At 42.1% G+C, this 20753-nt stretch overlaps 1 protein-coding gene across 1 annotated transcript in view; it reads left to right on the forward strand.

The window, feature by feature from the left end:
* Nucleotides 1–3526: 3526 nt before the first annotated feature.
* Nucleotides 3527–20753, forward strand: part of LOC101849001 (putative uncharacterized protein DDB_G0277255) — a 91456-nt gene continuing 74229 nt past the window's right edge. The window contains exons 1-2 of the mRNA XM_035972358.1: nt 3527–3724; nt 5131–5256. Coding sequence (XP_035828251.1) covers nt 3527–3724; nt 5131–5256 — 324 coding nt within the window. The remainder of the gene's footprint in view (nt 3725–5130; nt 5257–20753) is intronic.

Raw genomic sequence — 20753 nt, forward strand, 5'->3', positions numbered from 1 at the left:
CTCTCTCTCTCTCTCTCTCCCTTCCTCTCTCTCTCTTTCGTACCATCTTTCACACATATTCACCCCCCCCAAAAAAAGAGAAAAAAATTAAGGTAAAAAAAGAAATGCAGAGACACATTTACAAACAAAGTCGGGCAAACTCATCAGTCTTTGTTTCTCACCTTACACCTAACTTTCACGACGGGTAGGCTGCTTTAATATCATTTCACGTTGATCCTCCTACCCCCCCCCTCTCTCTCTCTCTCTCTCTCTCTCTCTCTCTCTTTCCTTTCACTTTAACCCACGTAAGCTCCTTATTTCACCAATGCCTCATAACACTCCCGCCCCCTGCCGCCCCTTACCCCTCCATCTGTCTCTCCTTCTCTTTAACAACCCAAAACAGCGTAACCAACGTGTACCCCCACCAACCCTGAGACGCCTGTGATCTACCTGTACATTGTCAATCCTCCATTGTCCCCGAATCCTCCAGGTTCCCAGTACTTTGAAGAGAGCAGCGCTCACCTCGCGCTAATGGCAAGGAAATCCCTTCCCATGACTCATAAAAGCCCGGACCCCATGCAGAGAGTGGAAACATTTCACCCAGAACCCCACCCCGGCGTCTCAGAGGGAAGCGCCCCTGGACGACTCTCCATTTAATCGTCGTTTTATGAGATGATTTCAGTTTTATACTCGCATTTCAAATCAACTGCTCCTGCCCGCTTTTCTCTCTCTACGGCGCTGAGTCTATTGTTGGAGTTTTGCTAACAACCTGCTCCGCTTTGCACGAAACGAGCGGAGCACGTCGAGGGAAGGGCCGGTGTTTCTGCTGGCTGCTGACACCGACGACGACGCGCTGGAGGAGAGGAGGAATCATGAAAAGACGGGAGGAGAAGTCAAAGGGGAATGACGGAGACAGAGATGTAAAGGGCTTAGGGGAAAAGACTAGCAGCAACCTTTTCAGCACCCTCGTCTCTTGGGAACAAGAGGGTTCTATCTCTTCAGAGTTTGCGATGGAAATAGAAGGTTGTGGTTCCGAGTTCACTGAAACGCCCACATTCCTCGATGTGTTGATGGGAGAAGGTAAAGGTGCGAATTCTACGCAACAAGATGCCCCTTTTTAACCTTTCCTTCTTTTCAAGTTGGCCTACCTTTTTTTTTACATGTAGCGTGGTAGTTCCTCTATGGTGTACTGGTTAGGCTCTTAGCCCATACGAAAAGACACGAGATCAATTCTCGAGTGAGCAATAAATTTACCGAGTATCTCCGTATATCTAAAAGGTTGCTGTACCTCGCCTATCCTTGTCAGACTTGAAAAGTCAAGTCGAGCAGCCTACCTCTTAAATAGTCTGTATTGTGCCGATAGCTGAGTAAAAAGAGTTACATTTATTCTCTTTCGATATTGTATTATCAATCTGAACATGTTTACATGTAATCCAGCAGCAAAAATCCAAAAAATGAAAAAGTTCGTGGTGTTATGACAAAAAGGCAGACGGTGTGTAGATCTAGATCTATATGGAAAAGTGTGGCAGAGATAGGAAGGTTTTAAAAAAAAGGCTGCAGACGACAGAATGAGGGAAAAAGAGGCTTTTCCAAGATCCCTGTATGTCATACAATATACACCGGGCGATCCAAAACAAAAACAACAACTGCACAACTTTTTTTTTCTAAATATCTCGCACAAAATTTGTACTAAAATGTTGTAATTTGGAACAGATACAATCCATTTAAAAGGAATTTGTTTTACATAAATTCACAAAGAAGATACATATTTTCGAAAACGGAAATGGCTTTTATAAAAAAAAAACCCAACTGTAAATGGAAAATACACCAATTTAAAAGATCTTGTAAAGAAAGTCATGAAATTATTGGTTTGTTTTCCCTTTCCATTTATTTTCAAAATCTAATCTTTCCACCCCTGTAACCTTTAAATAATATTTCTTTTCTCCTACAGAGTTAATTTTTTAAAATTCTGGCATTCCGAGAACCAATGGTCGTTTTGTCCTCCATTAGTCCTTGAGAATGCGGACCGTTGAGGAAAGCCATTGCTTCAGACATCGTCTACGAACAGACGTCTCATGGGGCCCATCTACTGAATTCTGCACCCTGGTGACATTTAAATGATGTGTGTTTGACCTGAAGTGGTCGTTTTGTCTGGGGATTTTTTGTTCTGATTCTCTACAGGTCTTAACTGATGGACCATTTCTACCCTTGACATCAAAGAAGGCCTTAAGGGCACTTTAACATTATTTCCGTACCTTGTGCGAAATTTACGAAACACGTTGTTGGTGAGGAATTGTTCGAGACAAAAAGCTCTCTGCTCTTTATTTATTTTAATCATGATCTCAGCAGGCTAAGGGAACTTGGGAAAAACCATCTGCAAACTTCTATTGGCAGGTTAGACTACTGTAGTTTGCAATATGGCAATCGTAGGGATTTTTAGTGGTAGGCCTAATGCGAACAAGTGCGTCATGCTACTAAAATGGTCACATAGCTGAAAATGGGTTGTTTTTTTCGCGCTATGTAGAGCAAAACCATTCTGTGGATTTATCTTTTAAAAAAAGTATCAGACAAATTAATCCTTTTGACTTCCAAATGGTGGGTACAAGTTTGAAGAGCAAAACTTCAGTGTGGAGGAAAATATTAACTAAAAAGGTTGCCCAGTTTTTTAAATAATTTATTTTTAGCAGAGGGGGTGGGGAGGGGGGGGGGGGGAGGGGGGGTGATCTCCCTGTGTACAAGTATTTTGATTTTGATAACATTCACGGCTAAACTTATTCCACAGGACAATCTCGATCCAGGCCCAGAAAACATTCAGAAAAAGTCTTTCAATGGGTAATGTCATCTTGATATCTAATAATGGAGAGTTGATAATAACAGAAAATAAATGAAAGGTTGCTCATTAATGACAGTGTTGGGTTGCTGATGATATAATCGATAGGCAAAGATAAAGGGTATGTTGTTTCACTAAAGAATGCCAACGTATGGTTTGCTCACTTCAAATAAAAGGGAGAAAATCGGTAAGAGTAAACTGCTTGACTTATGCGGTGTTCACACATACAGGAGTAGAGTCGACGAGCAATTCCCGATAAGATTATCCCAAATTCGGGTTTAATCGTGACGAGCATCTGGCCATGACTATTGACATTATTATGTCGGTGAGCGCTCGGGGAAACGCTCGTCGAGCATTAATTTAGGACGGCGAGCACATCCCCCGAGCGTCTCGCCGGGCGTCTTGTGGAGCAATTAGTTTGAATCCTGGAGCTTGCAGAGCCAAGAAACGCAGCGGCCGAGTAAAATTCCATACGCCGACAAACTCGCCGTCCACGCTGACTATCTTGCGAACCTGTCGCCGAGTTAGTCCGCGTGCAATGTTAAAATATAATTAAGATGGGGCATAATGTTTTTTATGCTCATTCATTTAACATGTCTAATATTACACAGACGATGGATGTATACTCCATGTATACAAAATATTGGTGCCCTTTGCTGTTGTGCTGGTGCAAAAAAAAAAAGAAAAGGGGAGGAGGAGGACCTGTTGGGCTAGACCATGGCTCATAAGAACTTAGGACAGTTTGAGATGCTGATGGCTGAACTGCAAGTTGAAGATGTGGCATCCTTCAGGAACCTCCTTAGAGGTTCTCCAGAGTTTATCCAAGAACTACTGGAGAAAATTGTCCCCACCATCCACAAGGCAAGCACTTTCTGGGGGCAGTCACTGGAACCTGACATCAAGCTGGCTGTCACTGTTCGATACCTGGCAATAGGAAATACTTATATGCTCGTCGTGTGATCTTTTGCACGCCGTGTTTAAGAAACTCAGACTCCCCGTGCAAGATTTTTTACACTGCGAGCAATAATTTAACACGCACAGTATGCAATTTAACACGGCTACCATTCAGATCTCGTCGGCGTGTCACTGTCACTCAGCAACGTATGCAACTTTGAACGCCGAGCTATTTCTGACACTCCCCGAGTCCTCTCCGAGTTTTCCCCGAGCAAGTTATTAACTTGTCGAATCATTTTTCGCTCTGCAAAATTTTAAGCATGTTAGGAAATTTCGGCAAGCTTCCCGTGTAATAATTTCACACGGCAAGCACGAAATATCACTCGGGTAGGAAAGCCGATTGCTCAGCGTAATGTATCCAGAGTAGCCCGTCCCGACCTGCTGCTGCTGTTGTGGTGGTGGTGGCGGTGGTGGTGGTGTTGCTTTTATTCTTCTGTCGAGGCAACGAAGACCATTTAGTTATCCTGGGATCGGGGTGAATGAGCAGACGACTCGTTATCCGTGCCTGCCAAGTTCTGTCACAATGCAGACTGGGGATGGTAGAAACAGTTGGAGATCTGTTGACATTTCTCTTCCTGGTTAATCTGCGCTACTCAACTGATGCGATTCGGTTGCTTTCACGGATCTCTGCGCCCTAGGGAAAAATTGACCTGACTTTGACCTGGGCAGTCTTCTCCCACAGTGTGTGGTTGGTACAGAAGATCTTCCGTAGAGCTTTGTGGCAGTCATTGCAACGCTTTTTCTGGCCTACGGGAGAGTTGTGATCGTTCGCTTAAAAGTAGTTTCTTTGGCAGTCATTGGTCTAACCTGTCCAGAAAAGTTGTGACTATCCTAAAATGATGCAGATGCTAGGAATGCCAGCATGGGTGAGCATTCAGTGTCTGGAGAATTATCTTACCACAGGACACCAACGAGTTTTCTGACATAGGTGGTGTGAAAAAAAGATTCTGTTTTCTGACGTAATGCGGATAACTGCGCCATGTTTCACAGCGATAGAAACAGTAGTGCAAAAACTATAGCCCGATAAACCTTGAGCTTGGTCGCTTGGGTTATGCCTCTCCTGTTCTTTACGTTCTTGTGGAGGATGTGGAAGGCGAACTAACTTTAGTGAGCCGGGTATTTCCCATGCCGTCAGTGCCAACATTTTTGTCTGTGTAGGTGAACTTTTCCACTGCATTCAGCTGCTGTCCACGGGTGGTGTTCACTGGTTTAATGTATGATTTTCCCAGGGCTGGACGGTGCAACATATCAGACTTTTTCGAACTGATCGTTAGACCAAAGTTGTTTCCAGCAACAGAGAACTTTAAAAAATTGCGCTGTATTTTGACTTCTGAGACAGCAGTGAGTGTACTTTTGTCCCCGAACAGGAGGTCATTGACATTTTCAAGCGAAATCGTGGTATTGGTTTGAAGTCTCCCAAGGCTGAAGTTGAATTGCCTGTGCAGATGACGCTGATGCCTATCTCCGCGTCAGTGAATGTGTCAGTCGGCATAGTATGTGAAAGATTGGTTCATCAAACGACACATTCGTCTTGACTAAGCATCTAAGTTGTACATTGTACACACACACACACACACATACACACACACACACACACACACACACACACACACACACACACACATACGCACACATACACACATAGGCAAACACGTATAAGTGTGTGTGTGTGTTTGTGTGTGTGTGTGTGTGTGTGTGTGTGTGTGTGTGTGTGTGTGTGTGTATTTGAGAGTGCGCGCGCACGCACATACGTTCGCACGCGTGTGTCAGTGTGTGCATTCCGTATAAATGGCAAGACTACAATTTGTAAACTGTTCATTCTCACTGTGTAACTGATCACGCTTCATTTACGTTTTGTATTTGCTGAGCAAATAATATCTGAGAGTGACCTTGGAGACCTCTTGGGAAAACACAAATATCCGGTACCGAAAATTGGAAAGCGAGTGGCGGGCGATGGGGACAACATAGTGTCACACATTTCTTGACGCAGTCCGCACCTCTTCAGGTCTTCACTTCGCCCGTATCTCGTTGCCTTTTCTTTGGTAAGTTTTCCAAGCTTCTTGAGGGCATATTTTTCCTGGGCGGGGGAAAACGGAGCTATTGTGCCGAGGTGTTTTGAGCAGTTGACTCCTGAATAAAGCTTCAACTCGGCTGCTGAAAAGCCAAAGGATTGACACAAGGCTGAGGCGGCGGCTCTGTCTCCTTTCTGAAGTGGCCGCCATTTATGTCGTGGCGACAACGGCGTCGGTCGTGTCGGCGGGGCCAGACGAGTGAGCGTTATGTTTGTCCTTGTGTGTATGTGTGTGTGTGTGTGTGTGTGTGTGTGTGTGTGTGTGTGTGTGTGTGTGTGTGTGTGTGTATGTGTGTGTGTGCGCGCGGGTAAGTGCGTATTTATGTATGTTTGTACGTTGGTACGTGTATTTGTTTACATGTGTGTGTGTGTGTGTGTGTGTGTGTGTGTGTGTGTGTGTGTGTGTGCTCTTGTATCTGTGTTTGTATTTACGTATGGTTGTGTACGTTCGTAAGTGTGTATATTTTGTATATGTATGTTCGTATGCGCGTGCTTGTTTGCTTGTGTGTGTGAGTGTGTGTTTGTGTGCGTGTTGTGTGTATTTGCATGTGTGCGTAGTACGAGCTTAGAAAATGAGAGAAATAGAAACTATTGTAATTGTATATATATGGTTAGGTATGAGGTTTGTGTTGATATACATCGGATCCAAAAAAGATACACATTCTAAAAATACACACACACACACTCACTCACACAAACACACACACACACACACACACACACACACACACACACACACACACACACACACACACACATAGAGGGGGGGGACAAGGAAACTGAGAAAGAAATACAGAGGCAGACAGAGAAAGGGAGGTGCGAGACAGAGAAAGCGGAGGGGGAAGCATCTCTAATGAGTAAAAAATCCCCACAGAATCCCGTTTGTAAAGACTGATCCACACAGGCGCAGAAAATGCAACACTTCACGTTTTTAGTGACGTTCACAACTCCATTGTCTGACCCCTCCATCCCCCTCCCACTCACTCTTCATATGCCTCCCCCCCTACCCCCCCCCCCCCCCATACACCCAATCCCCACTCCAATCAACCCCTTACCACTCAACCTTCTAGCTTCTGAAGGCTCAACTGACTGTGCTCAGCTCTTTTAAAAAACTCACTTATTGAGTGTAGACACTGATCCAAAAAGTCTGCAGACATGAGAAGTTGGGTCAGACTGGTTTGTGCGCTCGTGACAAGCGCCGAACTAAATCATTAACCTTTGACAAAAAGTTTTCTTCTTCTTCTTCTTCTTCTTCTTCTTCTTCTTCTTCTTCTTCTTCTTCTTCTTCTTCTTCTTCTTCTTTTTCTTCTTCTTCTTCTTCTTCTTCTTCTTCTTCTTCTTCTTCTTCTTCTTCTTCTTCTTCTTCTTCTTCTTCTTCTTCTTCTTCTTCTTCTTCTTCTTCTTCTTCTTCTTCTTCTTCTTCTTCTTCTTCTTCTTCTTCTTCTTCTTCTTCTTCTTCTTCTTCTTCTTCTTCTTCTTCTTCTTCTTCTTCTTCTTTTTTTGCTGCTACTCCTCCTCCTCCTCATTTGTTAAGTATCATTATTATTATTATTATTTTTCCACAAATTTACAGCAATTTAGAACAAAGTGAATGATATCTATATCTATGAATGAGATAGGCCTGTGGTCTATTAATTTGTTTTCAAATATTAAGAATTCACAAAGTAATCGCATCGAGCGGGGATAAAATGACATCAATGAGAAGAATACAATGTGAACGAAAGCAGCAATAATGTTGATATAATAATATGAGGACACTGCTGTAGTACAAGTAAGCAGATACTTATGATTAAACGAGGGAAAAAAGAACCCAAAACAACAACGATAAAGCAGCATTTTGCCAAGAGGTTTGCCGACTTCTCAGGGTGAAGGTTCAGTAGAGTTCTCACCGCGACAGCTGCCATTTCTGCAAAATCGGAGAAGAATCGGGTGAGCGTCAACACAACTTAATATTAAGTCGATAGATGCGGATTGCCTTTTATAGTACAGAGTCGATCAAACCGCTGACTGACGCTTCCTCTGTATTGTCGGTATCGGTAGAAGGTCTTTCACCACCGTGCGGTTTGTTCTTTTTTGTTTGCGTCAATCGGGATCCTTGACTGACGGGTAAATGGTGATTGTTTAAGTCAACCAGGCTCTCCAGAGACGGGTACGCTCGTATTGTTTAGGTCGATAGGTCCTCTTTTTCCTCTCCGCGGTTTGCGGTAATTGTTCGAGTCGATCTGGCCAAGGGACATAATTCCCACTCGCACCATACACTTTTCTCTTTCGATCTCGTATTCGTAGCCGGTTGTGCTCTTCCTTCGTATGGAAATCTTTTGTTTCCTTCGGTTTTGTTTTTAATTTCTTCAGCAGTCCATCTGTTATACCATAGCTTGAAGCGATGGTGTTTTTTTTTAGTTGTTTCCCATATACTTTCACTAACAAAGCTCAAAGGGTGTGGTGGAGCCATCCCATCTGCCTGAATGTGAATATCTGAAGGAGACTGTCTGAACTCTAGCACAACGGTTGCTAACTTCTTCCATCCCGTTGGTTAAGCTGAGAAAATATTTTCAGCTATAAATTTACTTATCTTTGTTGTCATTTGAAAGGTTGGACATTTTTTCTATTTACTATGAAGAAAAATTAATCTAAAAACATACAAGTTCTCTAAATGAAACGGAATAATTTGTAGAAAATATACTTCACTTGAGTTCAGAATGTCTCTCAAGGGAAAACGATAAAAACCTAACAGTGTCAGTGATACCAGAATAGTACTTACTTTTTCTTACACCCAGTTACAAATGCTCATTGCAAAAGGACAAATCAGGAACATTGATAGACGCTTTACTAAAATATGGATTCCGACGACGAATCGCTACCTCAGATTTTCAAAGTTATTTGATAATATTTTTAGGCAGGTTTGAGTTATTATAAGACGGTGAGGTCATAAAGTAAATGTTCTATCTGCTCTCTCAAAATCGTAAGATTATTTGGAGTCGTTATCAAGATATTCAAAGAATTGCATATGAAAAATCTTGACATTTTGAGCAACTTAAACATTTTAAGTTTAAATTTCTAAAAATTTGGTACTTAGTAGAAAGAACTTTGTAATTCTATGGTAGCGAAATATCCACGTTCTATCTCATATAACACATCAGATAGCTGAAGTAAACTGCATCATAGATCACATCAACTTTAACACATTATTCAGTGCTGTTAGTTACCCCCCCCCCAAAAAAAAAACAGAGCAGTGCTATTAACTGAAAACGTCTTTAGGCCCGTCCCAAAGGGGATATATATATTTCTGCTTCCAAATTCATGCTATCAAATGCAAGAAACGTATGCATTCTGGGTAACAAGCAAATTATTATACTTCTTTCTCAGTTACATCTTTTGTCTTTCGCTTATTAACACCTGCTATCTTGCCCCTTTATCTCCCTTCCCCTTTCTCTCCTTTTCCTTTTCGTTCACACTGTCTCTATTTCTCTCTGTCCTGCTATCTCTTTCTCTCTTTTCCTGTTTTCCTGTGCTTTTTTTGGTTTGTGTGTGTGTGTGTATGTGTGTGCATGTGTGCGTGTGCGTGCTTGTGTGTGTGTGTGTGTGTGTGTGTGAGAGAGAGAGAGAGAGTGAGAGACAGACAGACAGACAGACAGACAGACAGACAGACAGACAGACAGACAGACAGACTTGGTGGTAATAATGCTGCATCTCTACACTGGTACCTGATCGAGATTAAAGAACACTTATGTTTTCTTTCTAACCTGTACTTGTTTCATGATATAAGTTCTTCTATATCTCTAAAATCATTGAAGTACAGGCCACGCACTAATTTACCTGCTTCATTTATTGATCATAACGATAATAGTAAAATTGATTTATTGAATTATTGATACATTGATTTTATTGGTTTTCTTGGTCTATCAATTAACTAATAGAATGACCGACTAGCCACCCCACCCACCCCCTTCTCTTTAAATATAAGTATACACGTACTTGAGCCATTTAATTGATTCATCTATTAACATAAAGGAAAGCCGCACCGGTTTCTTTCAAAGGCATCTCTTTCGAAGACCACAACAGAGCAAAACATTCAACAGAGAAATAAAATACATGAAGTTAAACACCATGTTGTCTATCAAATAAACAGATTGCCTCAGTGGGTAAATTCAACGGACCGGAGATTTCATGAATTAGAAGCTGTGTCTTATGGCACCGGTTGTACAGGTGCGATGCTAATAAAATAAATGAATCGCTTGTCGCCTTTAACGACTCTGCGCACACACGCCTAAGGATGCTGTCATTCCAGACGACGCCGGAAGATCACTACCAAAGGAAAGAACCCTGCAGGAAGAATTCCACCCATACAACTATAATCAAAGAACAAAGAATGCTGTCAGACCGACAACGTAAGGCACAAACGATCTGCTGTTCAAATCTGCTGGTCCGAGCCAGCGATCGGTCGAGATGGTAACATGGTTGATCATTTCCCTCGGTTTGCAAGAGCGATTTACAGTAGGATATGCTCCCCAGCCCCTTGGCGTTTGTCTGGCATCGTTTAGCGTGGACGCACCCTTACAGGCGCCCTAAGGCGACCCTGTCGTGACCTTGGCATGGGGTCTGTTAGATAGACAACAAAGACGACTTCTCAATCCGCGTCTTATCAAATTTTAATCCTCCGCCAGGGAAGCCCCCTCAGATCAAAGAGACTATCGGAGATGGTCGATAATTGGCCTCTCGCCCTGCCCGCCAGGTTCCCAGAGGGGAGATAAACTCGGAAATTAGTTGCCCGGACCCGGGTGTTACCCAATGATGGTTGTACTGATCAATGGAGGTAATATGAGGGTTTTAACTAATGAATTGCCGCTCTGTGCCTCTGGGGCCTGTCCGTTCTCGGGGATGACCTGAAAGTGACCAGAGAGTGGTCAATGAAGCGGGTGTCTTATGGGAGGTAAGGAGGGACCCGAGACGGGGAAGGGAGGACGCTGTGGCCTCAGACAAGCTTGTACACATCTAGTTATAGAGTAGCTACTCTGCTCGTATTTCTGAGTGACGCAAGACCCATGCAACCCCGTCATGCATTTATAATCTTAATGGCGTAAGCTGCATAAAATTGGCTTTACTTGATATTACAGTACTTGATATAACAGGACATTTTCTTTGTATATTCAAACAGTCCATGTAATTTTAAACACAAAAAACCCTATTAGAATTGAAAGAAAAAGAAAAGAGTCTTTGACTTATCCCCATGAGGAAATGTAAGTTTCAATAGCCTAAACCCATACGTAAACAGGTTCAGGGTTCATACAGAAAGGTCATACGGGTTACATGAAATTTCATAATTTAAAAACTATCTTTTTTATGAACATTCTTCCATGTAGTACAAATATCGCAATTTTAACTAAGCAAATTCCACGTTTAGAGATGTACTGAACACTGACTTTTCCCACATAGGCTTTAATTTTCCCTTTTTGCTCATTTCGTTTTTCGCAAACTTTTGAATTTGGGATCTGAGTAACCCAGTGTCACGTGTTCTTATGTAGTAGCACCCGTTTCAACATTTCGGGGACGACTTGAATTCGCAAATTTCTTTAAAAAATCGGGAAATTTTCAATTACAAAGCGCGAACGAACCCCCCCCCCCTTCCCCCTCCCAACAAATTAAAACTGTAAAATGTAAAGACCAATCACTGAAATGTATGTTCATTAATGCATGAATATTGACGTTTCATGTCGGAGTAGATCCAAAAAGTATAGAAACATAGAGGCGCCAAATGGATGTGATATGTAAACATACGCGAATACAGGATTGTGGCAATATCATACGTCCTCTGAAACGCGCCCGTCCAAGGTTTCAAGATATGGGCGCCCCTATGCGGGCATTTCGGTGCCCGAGAAATAAATTACTCTTGTGATTCTTATGATACGGAAAAACAATATTGCATTAAAAGGAATGGAGGTTTCTTTTTTTAATGTAGGTGTTTTATGCGTCAATCGACACAATTTAGATAATATAATGGCAAACGATACAGCATTAATGTACTTACTTCTCTCTTCCCACCAGACGGAAAATAAATAATTTCGAAAGGGAATCACGGAGTATGCTACTATGTGGACTGTTATATAACAAGGGGCGCTTAGTCATGTATTGTTACGGTTAAAAGTTGTTTTTCTTTTAATAATAAATAATTCATTCATTCATTCATTCATTCATTCATTCATTCATTCATTCATTCATTCATTCATTCATCTATTTATGAAAGTATCTTCATTGTTTGAATTTTAATGTACACCGGTTGACAAACTGGCATACAGAGGTTTACTTTTTTTAGAGGCAGAAGTAAAGCTAGCTCTTTCCTGATTGATCGGACAGAGAATCGAGATTCATAGAGTGGCGTAGACAAACCCACTCTTCCAGGTTTGACGAAACTAATGATTATAAATGCTGTCTGCATGTTTACTATTAGCGCATTGGCCATGAATGTATACAACAATCCGGTTCTACGTAGACACGACGTTTTATGTAAATGCTCATCCCACTTTGAGCATAACTTTAAGAGGTCATCTCTGCATCACATGTGCTAGAAGAGAAACCCAAAAAACACCGGAAAGCCATCACCTGACGTCAGAAGGGTCAGTCGGTACAGTAAAAGGGGGTCACATGTTTCTATTTGTTCTGGCCAAGGGATGGAGACCATTCAAGTAACCGCCAAGGGCAAAAAAACTCCTCCCACTCAGACAGAAAGATGATAAAGTGCGAATTAGACTTAGAGAGGCACAGAACAAAAACAAAAACAAACAAACAAAAATAGAGAGAGAGAGGAAGTAAAGGAAACCTGATCAAATGCGTAGATAGAAAAGAGAAACATTCACTAGATTTAAATTCTACAGGTCAATGGGTGCAAACTGGAAGACGTGTGGGTTGGACAACAACAAACCGCACGCCTCGTGGCCCAACCCAAGGGTAAGTAGGTCCGAACCCGCCCCTCCACTCACGACCAAAAGAGAAAAAAATAATCCCCACCACTCCCCCGCCCTCATCCCCCCCCCCCCCCCGTTCCACACCAAGCAGGACGGCTGCAGGAATTATGGGCATCCCTTGTGTCTATCTATCTATCTATCTATCTATCTATCTATCTATCTATCTATCTATCTATCTATCTATCTATCTATCTATCTATCTATCTATCTATCTATCTATTTATCTATCTATCTATCTATCTCTTATACACACAGTCTCAAACAGACACCCGCCCCCTCCCCCCTCCCATTTCCACACATAGACAAACAAACACACTCACACACACACACAAATACACACACTCACAAATACACACGCACACAAATACACACACACATACACAAACGCGCACGCATCAACCCCCCCTCCCCCTCCGCCCCCCTTTCAACCCACCCAAAAACACACACACGCACCTCTCCTTGCTTCCAACAAGCTCAACCGGCTCGCTGCATACCCCGAGAATGGCATGCAAGAGGAATGTACGGACGCTCTCCCCGCACCCCCACACTGCCCCCCTGCATCGCAAGCGGGCGAAACCGTTTAATTAAAGGGGTGGGCCACCACAACTCATGCGTGTTATCCGAATGTTGTTTTTTGCTAACAAGTAACGTCTACGGTGACCAGGGTCCGCTCTAAGCGGGTCTCACTCGCTGAAAGAGAAGGAAGAGAGAGGGGAAAGACGGACAAACCACCGTGAAAGGATGCCAATTGGTAGAAGCGATTTGCGCTTGGCAGAGCCTTTATCACATTCATCCCCCCGCATTGACCTTACCGGGGAAACTGGAGATATTTATTTAAGTCGAACAAGTGGATGAAGTTTTCCTAGCCGGGGAGTGATTTGTCCAATTGTTGTTTTTGGTTAACGTGGCTTTCGGTTACACCGGTATTTGTAAATAGCTGACGGGGGGAAACGATAGAGATAGGAACAGGGCGGGGAGCGAAGTCGCTAAGTAAAATTGTTTAGACTGCTTCGTTTACTGTTATAGTACCTAACTGTCTAATCGTAGATACTGTCTGTCTCTTCGTTTACATAATCACTCAAGTCCTGTTTCCAAAATATTTTTGACAGATATGTATGGAGATTTGTAAAAATGTTGAGGCGAAGGAAAACGGCAACTGGTTTCGGTGGATCTTCGCCCATACATCAAGAGGACTTGAGTTCGATTTCCGTATGGGGAAATTATTCCACGGTGTATCACTATCTCTGTTTGTCTGCCTGTCTGTCAAACTAGACGCCCAGAGGTTGTTTGCAAGGTACAGCTTAACAGAAGGTCTCTAAAACATTTCTACAGTTAAGTGTAAGGAACCCCCCTCCCCCCTCTCCCCAAATCACCCCCATACACTCTTGTGATAAGTGACATATGACGGAGTCTTATACGGGGTGCCCACTGCGGCTGGATCGGGTCGATCGCCCGACTCGATCGCCTGAAACTGAAAACAAACACGTTTGTTTTTTAGGCGATCGAGACGGGGGATCGTCCCGATTGGCCGATCCCAGCCGTAGTGGGTACCCCGTATTACGCTGAACAATTATAGAAGGAGGCAGTTCAAATGATTTCGGAGCACCATTTGCCTTCAGACGTGCTCTCTTCTCTGCCCTAATTTCTATAACTGGAAATGTTTTGCACGCCCATCAAACCAATGGACATCGTTTGGAATAAAATAATTTCCTCATACTGAAATCGAACTTACGTCTTCTTGGTGCTTTAAAAAGAAAATGTGTGAGTGTTTACCGTGCTCGCAACTGCATGAGGCCAATTGAGCGCACGGGACACGTTAAACATTTTCAGTTGGTAGAAATTTTGAATTGAAGGGAAATGTATGGATGTAAAGGGGACTCGACAATTAAGTAAAATATACACTCAACAAAATACTCTACAGTCATCATGATCGTCATGAAATATATATATTTTTTGGAAATACAACAAGGTCTTAACTGTTTTAATACCTTCTTTATACAATGATCATGATCATCATCATCATGATCATCATCATCATCATCATCATCATCATCATCATCATCATCATCATCATCATCAATTGTCAGACCCGCATTAGATATCGGCGACCATAGTTCTCCTTGCACTCCTTTGCTCGGATGCTCTTAAAAAAGCTCTACAATTCTAAATACATTTATACAAAAAATTCAAAGTTATGCATTGCCCAACACTCCCAGGGTCCTTGAACCCTCTACTGTACTCGGGAACTTAAAGCTGTAGTGGGAATCATCTGGCCTTCCAGTTCCAACCCATGTGGTCAAGGGACGAGCGAACAGAGCGGGTTGTTGACATAGGTGGTCAGTCTAAGCAGCGACTCACCCCATTATGTCAGCGTGTCCTGCCAGCGCTAATTGAGGAGTCAAGAATCCCAGGGACAGACAGACAAATCCAAACACACACGTGCACTCGATGAGTAAACCAACCCTGGCTGAGAAGGGTTTTTTTTTCTTGAAGTCTGTCATTTGCTTCTTTATTTTGTGTCTTCCGTGGCTGATTGGAGGGCGCCACTGGTAGGTCTTGCTTCTCAACTTTCCCATAGTTGTTTTGTTTTGGTCTGTCCTACTTTCTTCCAGCACTTATAGTGACCATTATTATGTCGATGTGCTCCTCTTTACACACAATCAAAATTAATAGCGCCTTTTCTTTCTTTCATGTAGACGTCCTTCCCTTTTTCGTGTACTTCAATTCCTTCTTTTTAATGCAGTCTCTTTCTGTCTCGTTAGCTTGTACTTCCTATTTTTTATTTGTTCAAAAACGTTCAACCATTCCAATCTGTTCGAATACCCACCCCCATTTCCACAATCATCCCAAATACAGGGTGATAAAAAAAACCCAGTACAACTGTTTTTCTGAATATCTCGCACAAAAATTGTTCTAGAATGCTCTAATTTAGAACAGACATAATTCATTCAAAAGAAATTTGTTTGACATAAAATCTAAGAAGAAAAAACTTATTTTAAATGCGGGAATGGCTTAAAGAAAAGCACCCAAAAACACAAAGTTGACAAATTTTTAAAAATCTAGTTAAGGAAGTCGAGAAAAGATTGGTTGACTTTTCCTTTTTTTTCTCTTTGACATTTAATTTTCCATCTCTGTGACATTTAAGCAATATTTGATTTCTTTTACCGAGTTAAAAAAACTAACAATTTCTTTCTGAAATTCCTAGAAACAGTGCTCTACATGCCATCCTTTGCAATCTACACATATTTAACGCGTCGTTCGAAATGTTCAATAGCGCCCAAACGCAAGGACCTGCTAAATCATGAGTGTTTAAAGCCACATACACTGTACATATTCAGTATGAAATGGCTTCTAGAGACAATAGGGAATTGGGAGCCCAATAGACAGCATTGTTGGAATTAACATAACCCGGAGGGTAAAACTTGGCTTTGCACAAAACCAAATGTCAGCGAGGAAATGATCCCGCTTTTCAAGACAATCGAGGAATCATGAACACATTGCCATGCTCTGACCCATGTCGTCTCAGCCTAGCGAAGATGAAAATGGTACAGTCGTAGGTTAAGATCTGCCTATAGAATGCAGACTGTTGAAGTAAAGGAAAGTTCTAGTTGCAGATCGTATACGGAAAGACGTCTCTTGGGACTCGACTACTGAAATCTGCACCCTGGTGGCGTTTAAAGGGCTGTGAAAGGTACGTGTTTGACTAGAAGTGGTCATTTAAAATAAATTTTAGTTCTGGTTCGCTCTAGACCCAAACTGGCGGAACTTCTCTACTCATGACACCAAAGTTCTTGAGGGCACGTAAGCATGCTCTCCATTCCTCGCGCAGAACTTCCGAAATATCAAGGACAGTGAGTTTGCGGAGAGGTAATGTTCAATATAAAAAGCTCTCTGCTCTTTACCAAACGTAACCATGATCTCAGTAGGCAAACGAAATTTGGGAAGAATAATATTTGCAGACTTCTGTTGACTTGTTAGACTGCTGTAGTTTGCAATATAGCGCGACTTTGGCAACTTTTTGTTGTAGGCCTAATGCGAACTGGTGCGTCATGCCATGAAAATGACGACAAGTTGAGAATCGGTTGTTTTTTTAATGCGCCCTATAGAGCAAAACGATTGAATGGACTTACCTAAAATGGATATCAGACAAATTCCATTTGGCTTCCAAATGTTACGTTCAAATCTGAAACTCAAATCTTCAGTATGGAGGAAGATATTTACAAAACAAGTTGTACAGTTGTTGATTTGTTGTTGTTTTTTTCTATCACCCTCTACTTTGACCTTCCTAAGTAGGGAGGGGTACCATTAACACAACCTATTATGTCACCCTGGACTGCCATGCAGATTACTATGTGGCAAATCCTCAACAGATTGGTTTTAAAATTGAAGTGTGTGTGTGTGTGTGGGGGGGGGGGTAACTTTCAAGGCTATCCACAAGCTTGGTTTGGTTATACCAGAGATGCATTTTAAGTACTCGTATCCTCCCATTAAAATCATTTTTACAGTGTTGATAGTTGTGTAAAACTCATGGCATACCTATCCTTAGTGGTCATATATTATGGTTATAACAAGGCACTTTTGGAAATGAATACCGTAAGTAGGTGAATACGCATTTCAAAGATTATAACAAATGGAAATATTCTACGTTCCCATCAACAAAACTAGAAAACCAGGGAAACAGGCTACTTCGATCTTGTCTGTCTGGGCCAATCCAGATACAACCACGATATAAATAGGACTTCCCTGTTCAGGGATTGAACTCTGGCGTTTTCTGTGAAACAATATAAAGCCTAATCATTACGAAATAGACATCAGTTTTTTTAAAAAGCAACAAAACAAACGAACATAACAAAAAGCAAACAAAACCCGTAACTGCCCATTTCGATGAACTATTAGTAGAAATGAGTACCACAAGTAAACCAGATTTTTAAAAAAGTTATTGTTCATTTCGACAAACCGCACCTTATTGGGCAGAATATTTTTCTCTACCCGTGCACAGACGACAAGGTATCGTATGCTGACCGTGGCGGTTCCGTCATCCTAGTTGTTTATCCTCGCTTGACATCTCCGGTCTGTGTGCCGTAAAACGAGCGGCCGCTCGCATGTGGTTTGCGTCCGTGCGGAAAAACAGAGGACCTACATGCGAGGCGCGTGGACGGGGAACGTGAGCCCTTGCGATAATAAAGTCCTAAGTGTGTGAGTCTGGGGGAACACCGCTTTGACAAACCGAGGAGAGTGCGTTGGACAAGCTGGTACTGGTAATGAGCTCGCCCCCCCCCCCCCAACCATACTCCCGCGTTTTCTACAAATGCCAAACCCTTAACCTTAATGCATTCCAACCTTGACCTTCCTTCTTTGCTTTTTTTCTTCTTTTGCTTACTCATATCACATATCCTCCTCTTGCCACCCCCACCGTATCAATACCCTCGAGCACCCCTGTTCCCCTCCCATTTTTGTCCTTTACTCACCCATATTTGTATCATGACGTGGTCAAACTAAACCGCTAAATTAGTCCATCTTGTAGCACCCTTAGCAAAATAAAACAACAACTCCAGCCACGCTACGCCGCGCCACGCATTGGGCTGAGTGACCCAAGCTCTTTCTCTCTCTGGGGTTTCACAACTGTTGTTGATATGTTTCTGGCGTCAGTCATGGTCATGTGACTCATGTGAGATAGATGAGAAGTTGTCGGTCGAAAAATCTTCACAAATTCCAGACAAAGATGACTCTGGCGTCCAGCTCTTTTGATAAATTATTTACACTTGTTTCTTTTTTTATTCCATTTAAGAGCCTTGTGAGATTAAATCAATTGCAAAGAATGAGTTTGGTTTCAACTAGTTCTGAAAACTATTCAGCCCTGTAGTAGAAAACTTCCAGTTGATATGAAGTTTCATTTTATAGATTTTTATTCTTTTTTTTTTCCAGCGATTAACAGGGAAGCAGTCTCGGGTTCTAAAAGACGTGCTCATGCTTTCTCCCCCTGAATGATCTCTGAAAGTGAATTTGACCATCCTGTCTTTTAAAAACACAGGTATGTTTGTTCCTAGATACACTAACGAGTGGGCGCTTCTTTAGCTCAGTTGGTATCATGCTGGACTACAGAGCAGATGGCCATGGTTCGAGTCCCTGATTGGACGTTCTTGAACCAGGATTGCTTTGTGGAGTTTTCAAGTCTCTCAACCCATTTGGGTTTGTACTGTCGGAGGCGGACTTTAGACTTGGGGGCCCAACCTCTTGAATAATCTAATAGTGTTGATTTACTTTTTACACTACGAAAAATCTAATGTCTTTTCCAAAATCATCGAACCCATATTACTTCAAAACAAGTTTTAAACCCTAGGCTAAAACAATACTTTTGGTGGATTTAATTTGTTTTGTTTATTATTCTTTTGCACTAACTTGTACGCATCTGTGATGTTAGATCTTCTAGTTCAAATACGTGGGTATGGCATGTGTTCTAATGTGGTATACTCCTTCTTTCATATCAAAGATCTATTGTCCTTACGTATCTGTTCATCTCACGTTCTTTGTTTGTTACTGTTTAGTAGCACATCTAATCTTCGGCACTTATAAGATCTCTTTGAATTTCATACTCCTTAAAACCTTTTCTGAAAAAAGGGGGAAAAAGACTCGTTGAAATGCATCCACGTGGAGGCCTCCTACCTGTAATTTAAGCCATCAATTTGGATTCTTGAGGTCAGAAGGAACAACATACTAGAATTACGGAATTCCCCACAAGTGTCCAGCGTATGTAGAACACCCCACACCTACCCGCTCCTCAGTCGAGCATTCAAAATTCCATTCCCGAGTGACAACAATAATAATGTCCGACTCGCTCCGCCTCAGAGATTTCTCCGCTCTTTGTGCCCAGAGGTGAGGGCAGAAAAAGGGGGTTTACTGTTTACTCTATTTCTGCAGTTTGCAGAAGGAGCTGAGAGTTGTTCCGTCATGGTCAGACATTATACGCGGCAGGAACACGAAATCTAATTTTTTTAAAACCTTCTCCACTTTCTGTATGGAAGATACATCTTTCAAATTAGATAAGAAACCAACACAATGATAACGTCTCGCAGACAAAGCAATGTAATTTCATTTGATATTTATATACTACATTGTAATAATATTAACTTTCAGCTCTTTGAGGCCGACATGGCTACTCACTATTGTTGTTAGTTATTGTCTTCCTCATTTATCAATAATATCTGTTTGCCTGTATCATGGGTGTATCTTCATATCTCAAATCCTCCTTTTTTTCTTTTAACATTGGTCAGTAATACCTTCTCGTAGCTCGAACCCTTTCTTTTTGTGCTGGCACTGTTAATGTATATTTATTATTTCAAATTAAACTTGTTGCGGCAAAGCTGGGAATAGGTTTATGACTTGAATTAGTTAACCATTATTCAGAATTAGCATCTTCTTTATTCAGTCATTAACGAATCCCAGAAAAATTAAGGCTTTGGTCAGAGACATCACAGATATTATAATATTACCGCCACTACACTCTCTGAGATGGTGGCCATTGCTCCGCAACAATACACGTACTTTCCTTTTCTGTAGCCAGAGTTCATAACGTCACCCCACACGCTGAGCTGTCCGTTCAAATTCTATGGACATGCCAGAGACTTAGGAAAAACAAGCCCCACGCACTTACGCGCAGTTTTCCAAAGGCGTCGCATCGAAGATTTGTCCCGACATTGTCCAATATACCCACCGGGGACAGGTTTGTGGTAGGCGGATTCTGTACGCGCGATGCTTCCATGTTTATCTTTCCTTGCTCTCGCCCCCCACAGAAAGACGATTTCGTGATCCAGGTCCCCCAAAGCCTTTTGTCATACCGCGTGACCCTATGTTGTTTTTAACGTTCCCCTCACCCATAGAAGGAAACTAAAACTACGTAGAGCCGACGAGCAGGTAGGGAATTTAAACAACGTAGAGAGAGAGAGAGAGAGAGAGAGAGAGA

This window comes from Aplysia californica, unplaced genomic scaffold (genome assembly GCF_000002075.1).
Source record: "Aplysia californica isolate F4 #8 unplaced genomic scaffold, AplCal3.0 scaffold00663, whole genome shotgun sequence".
Taxonomy (NCBI): domain Eukaryota; kingdom Metazoa; phylum Mollusca; class Gastropoda; order Aplysiida; family Aplysiidae; genus Aplysia; species Aplysia californica.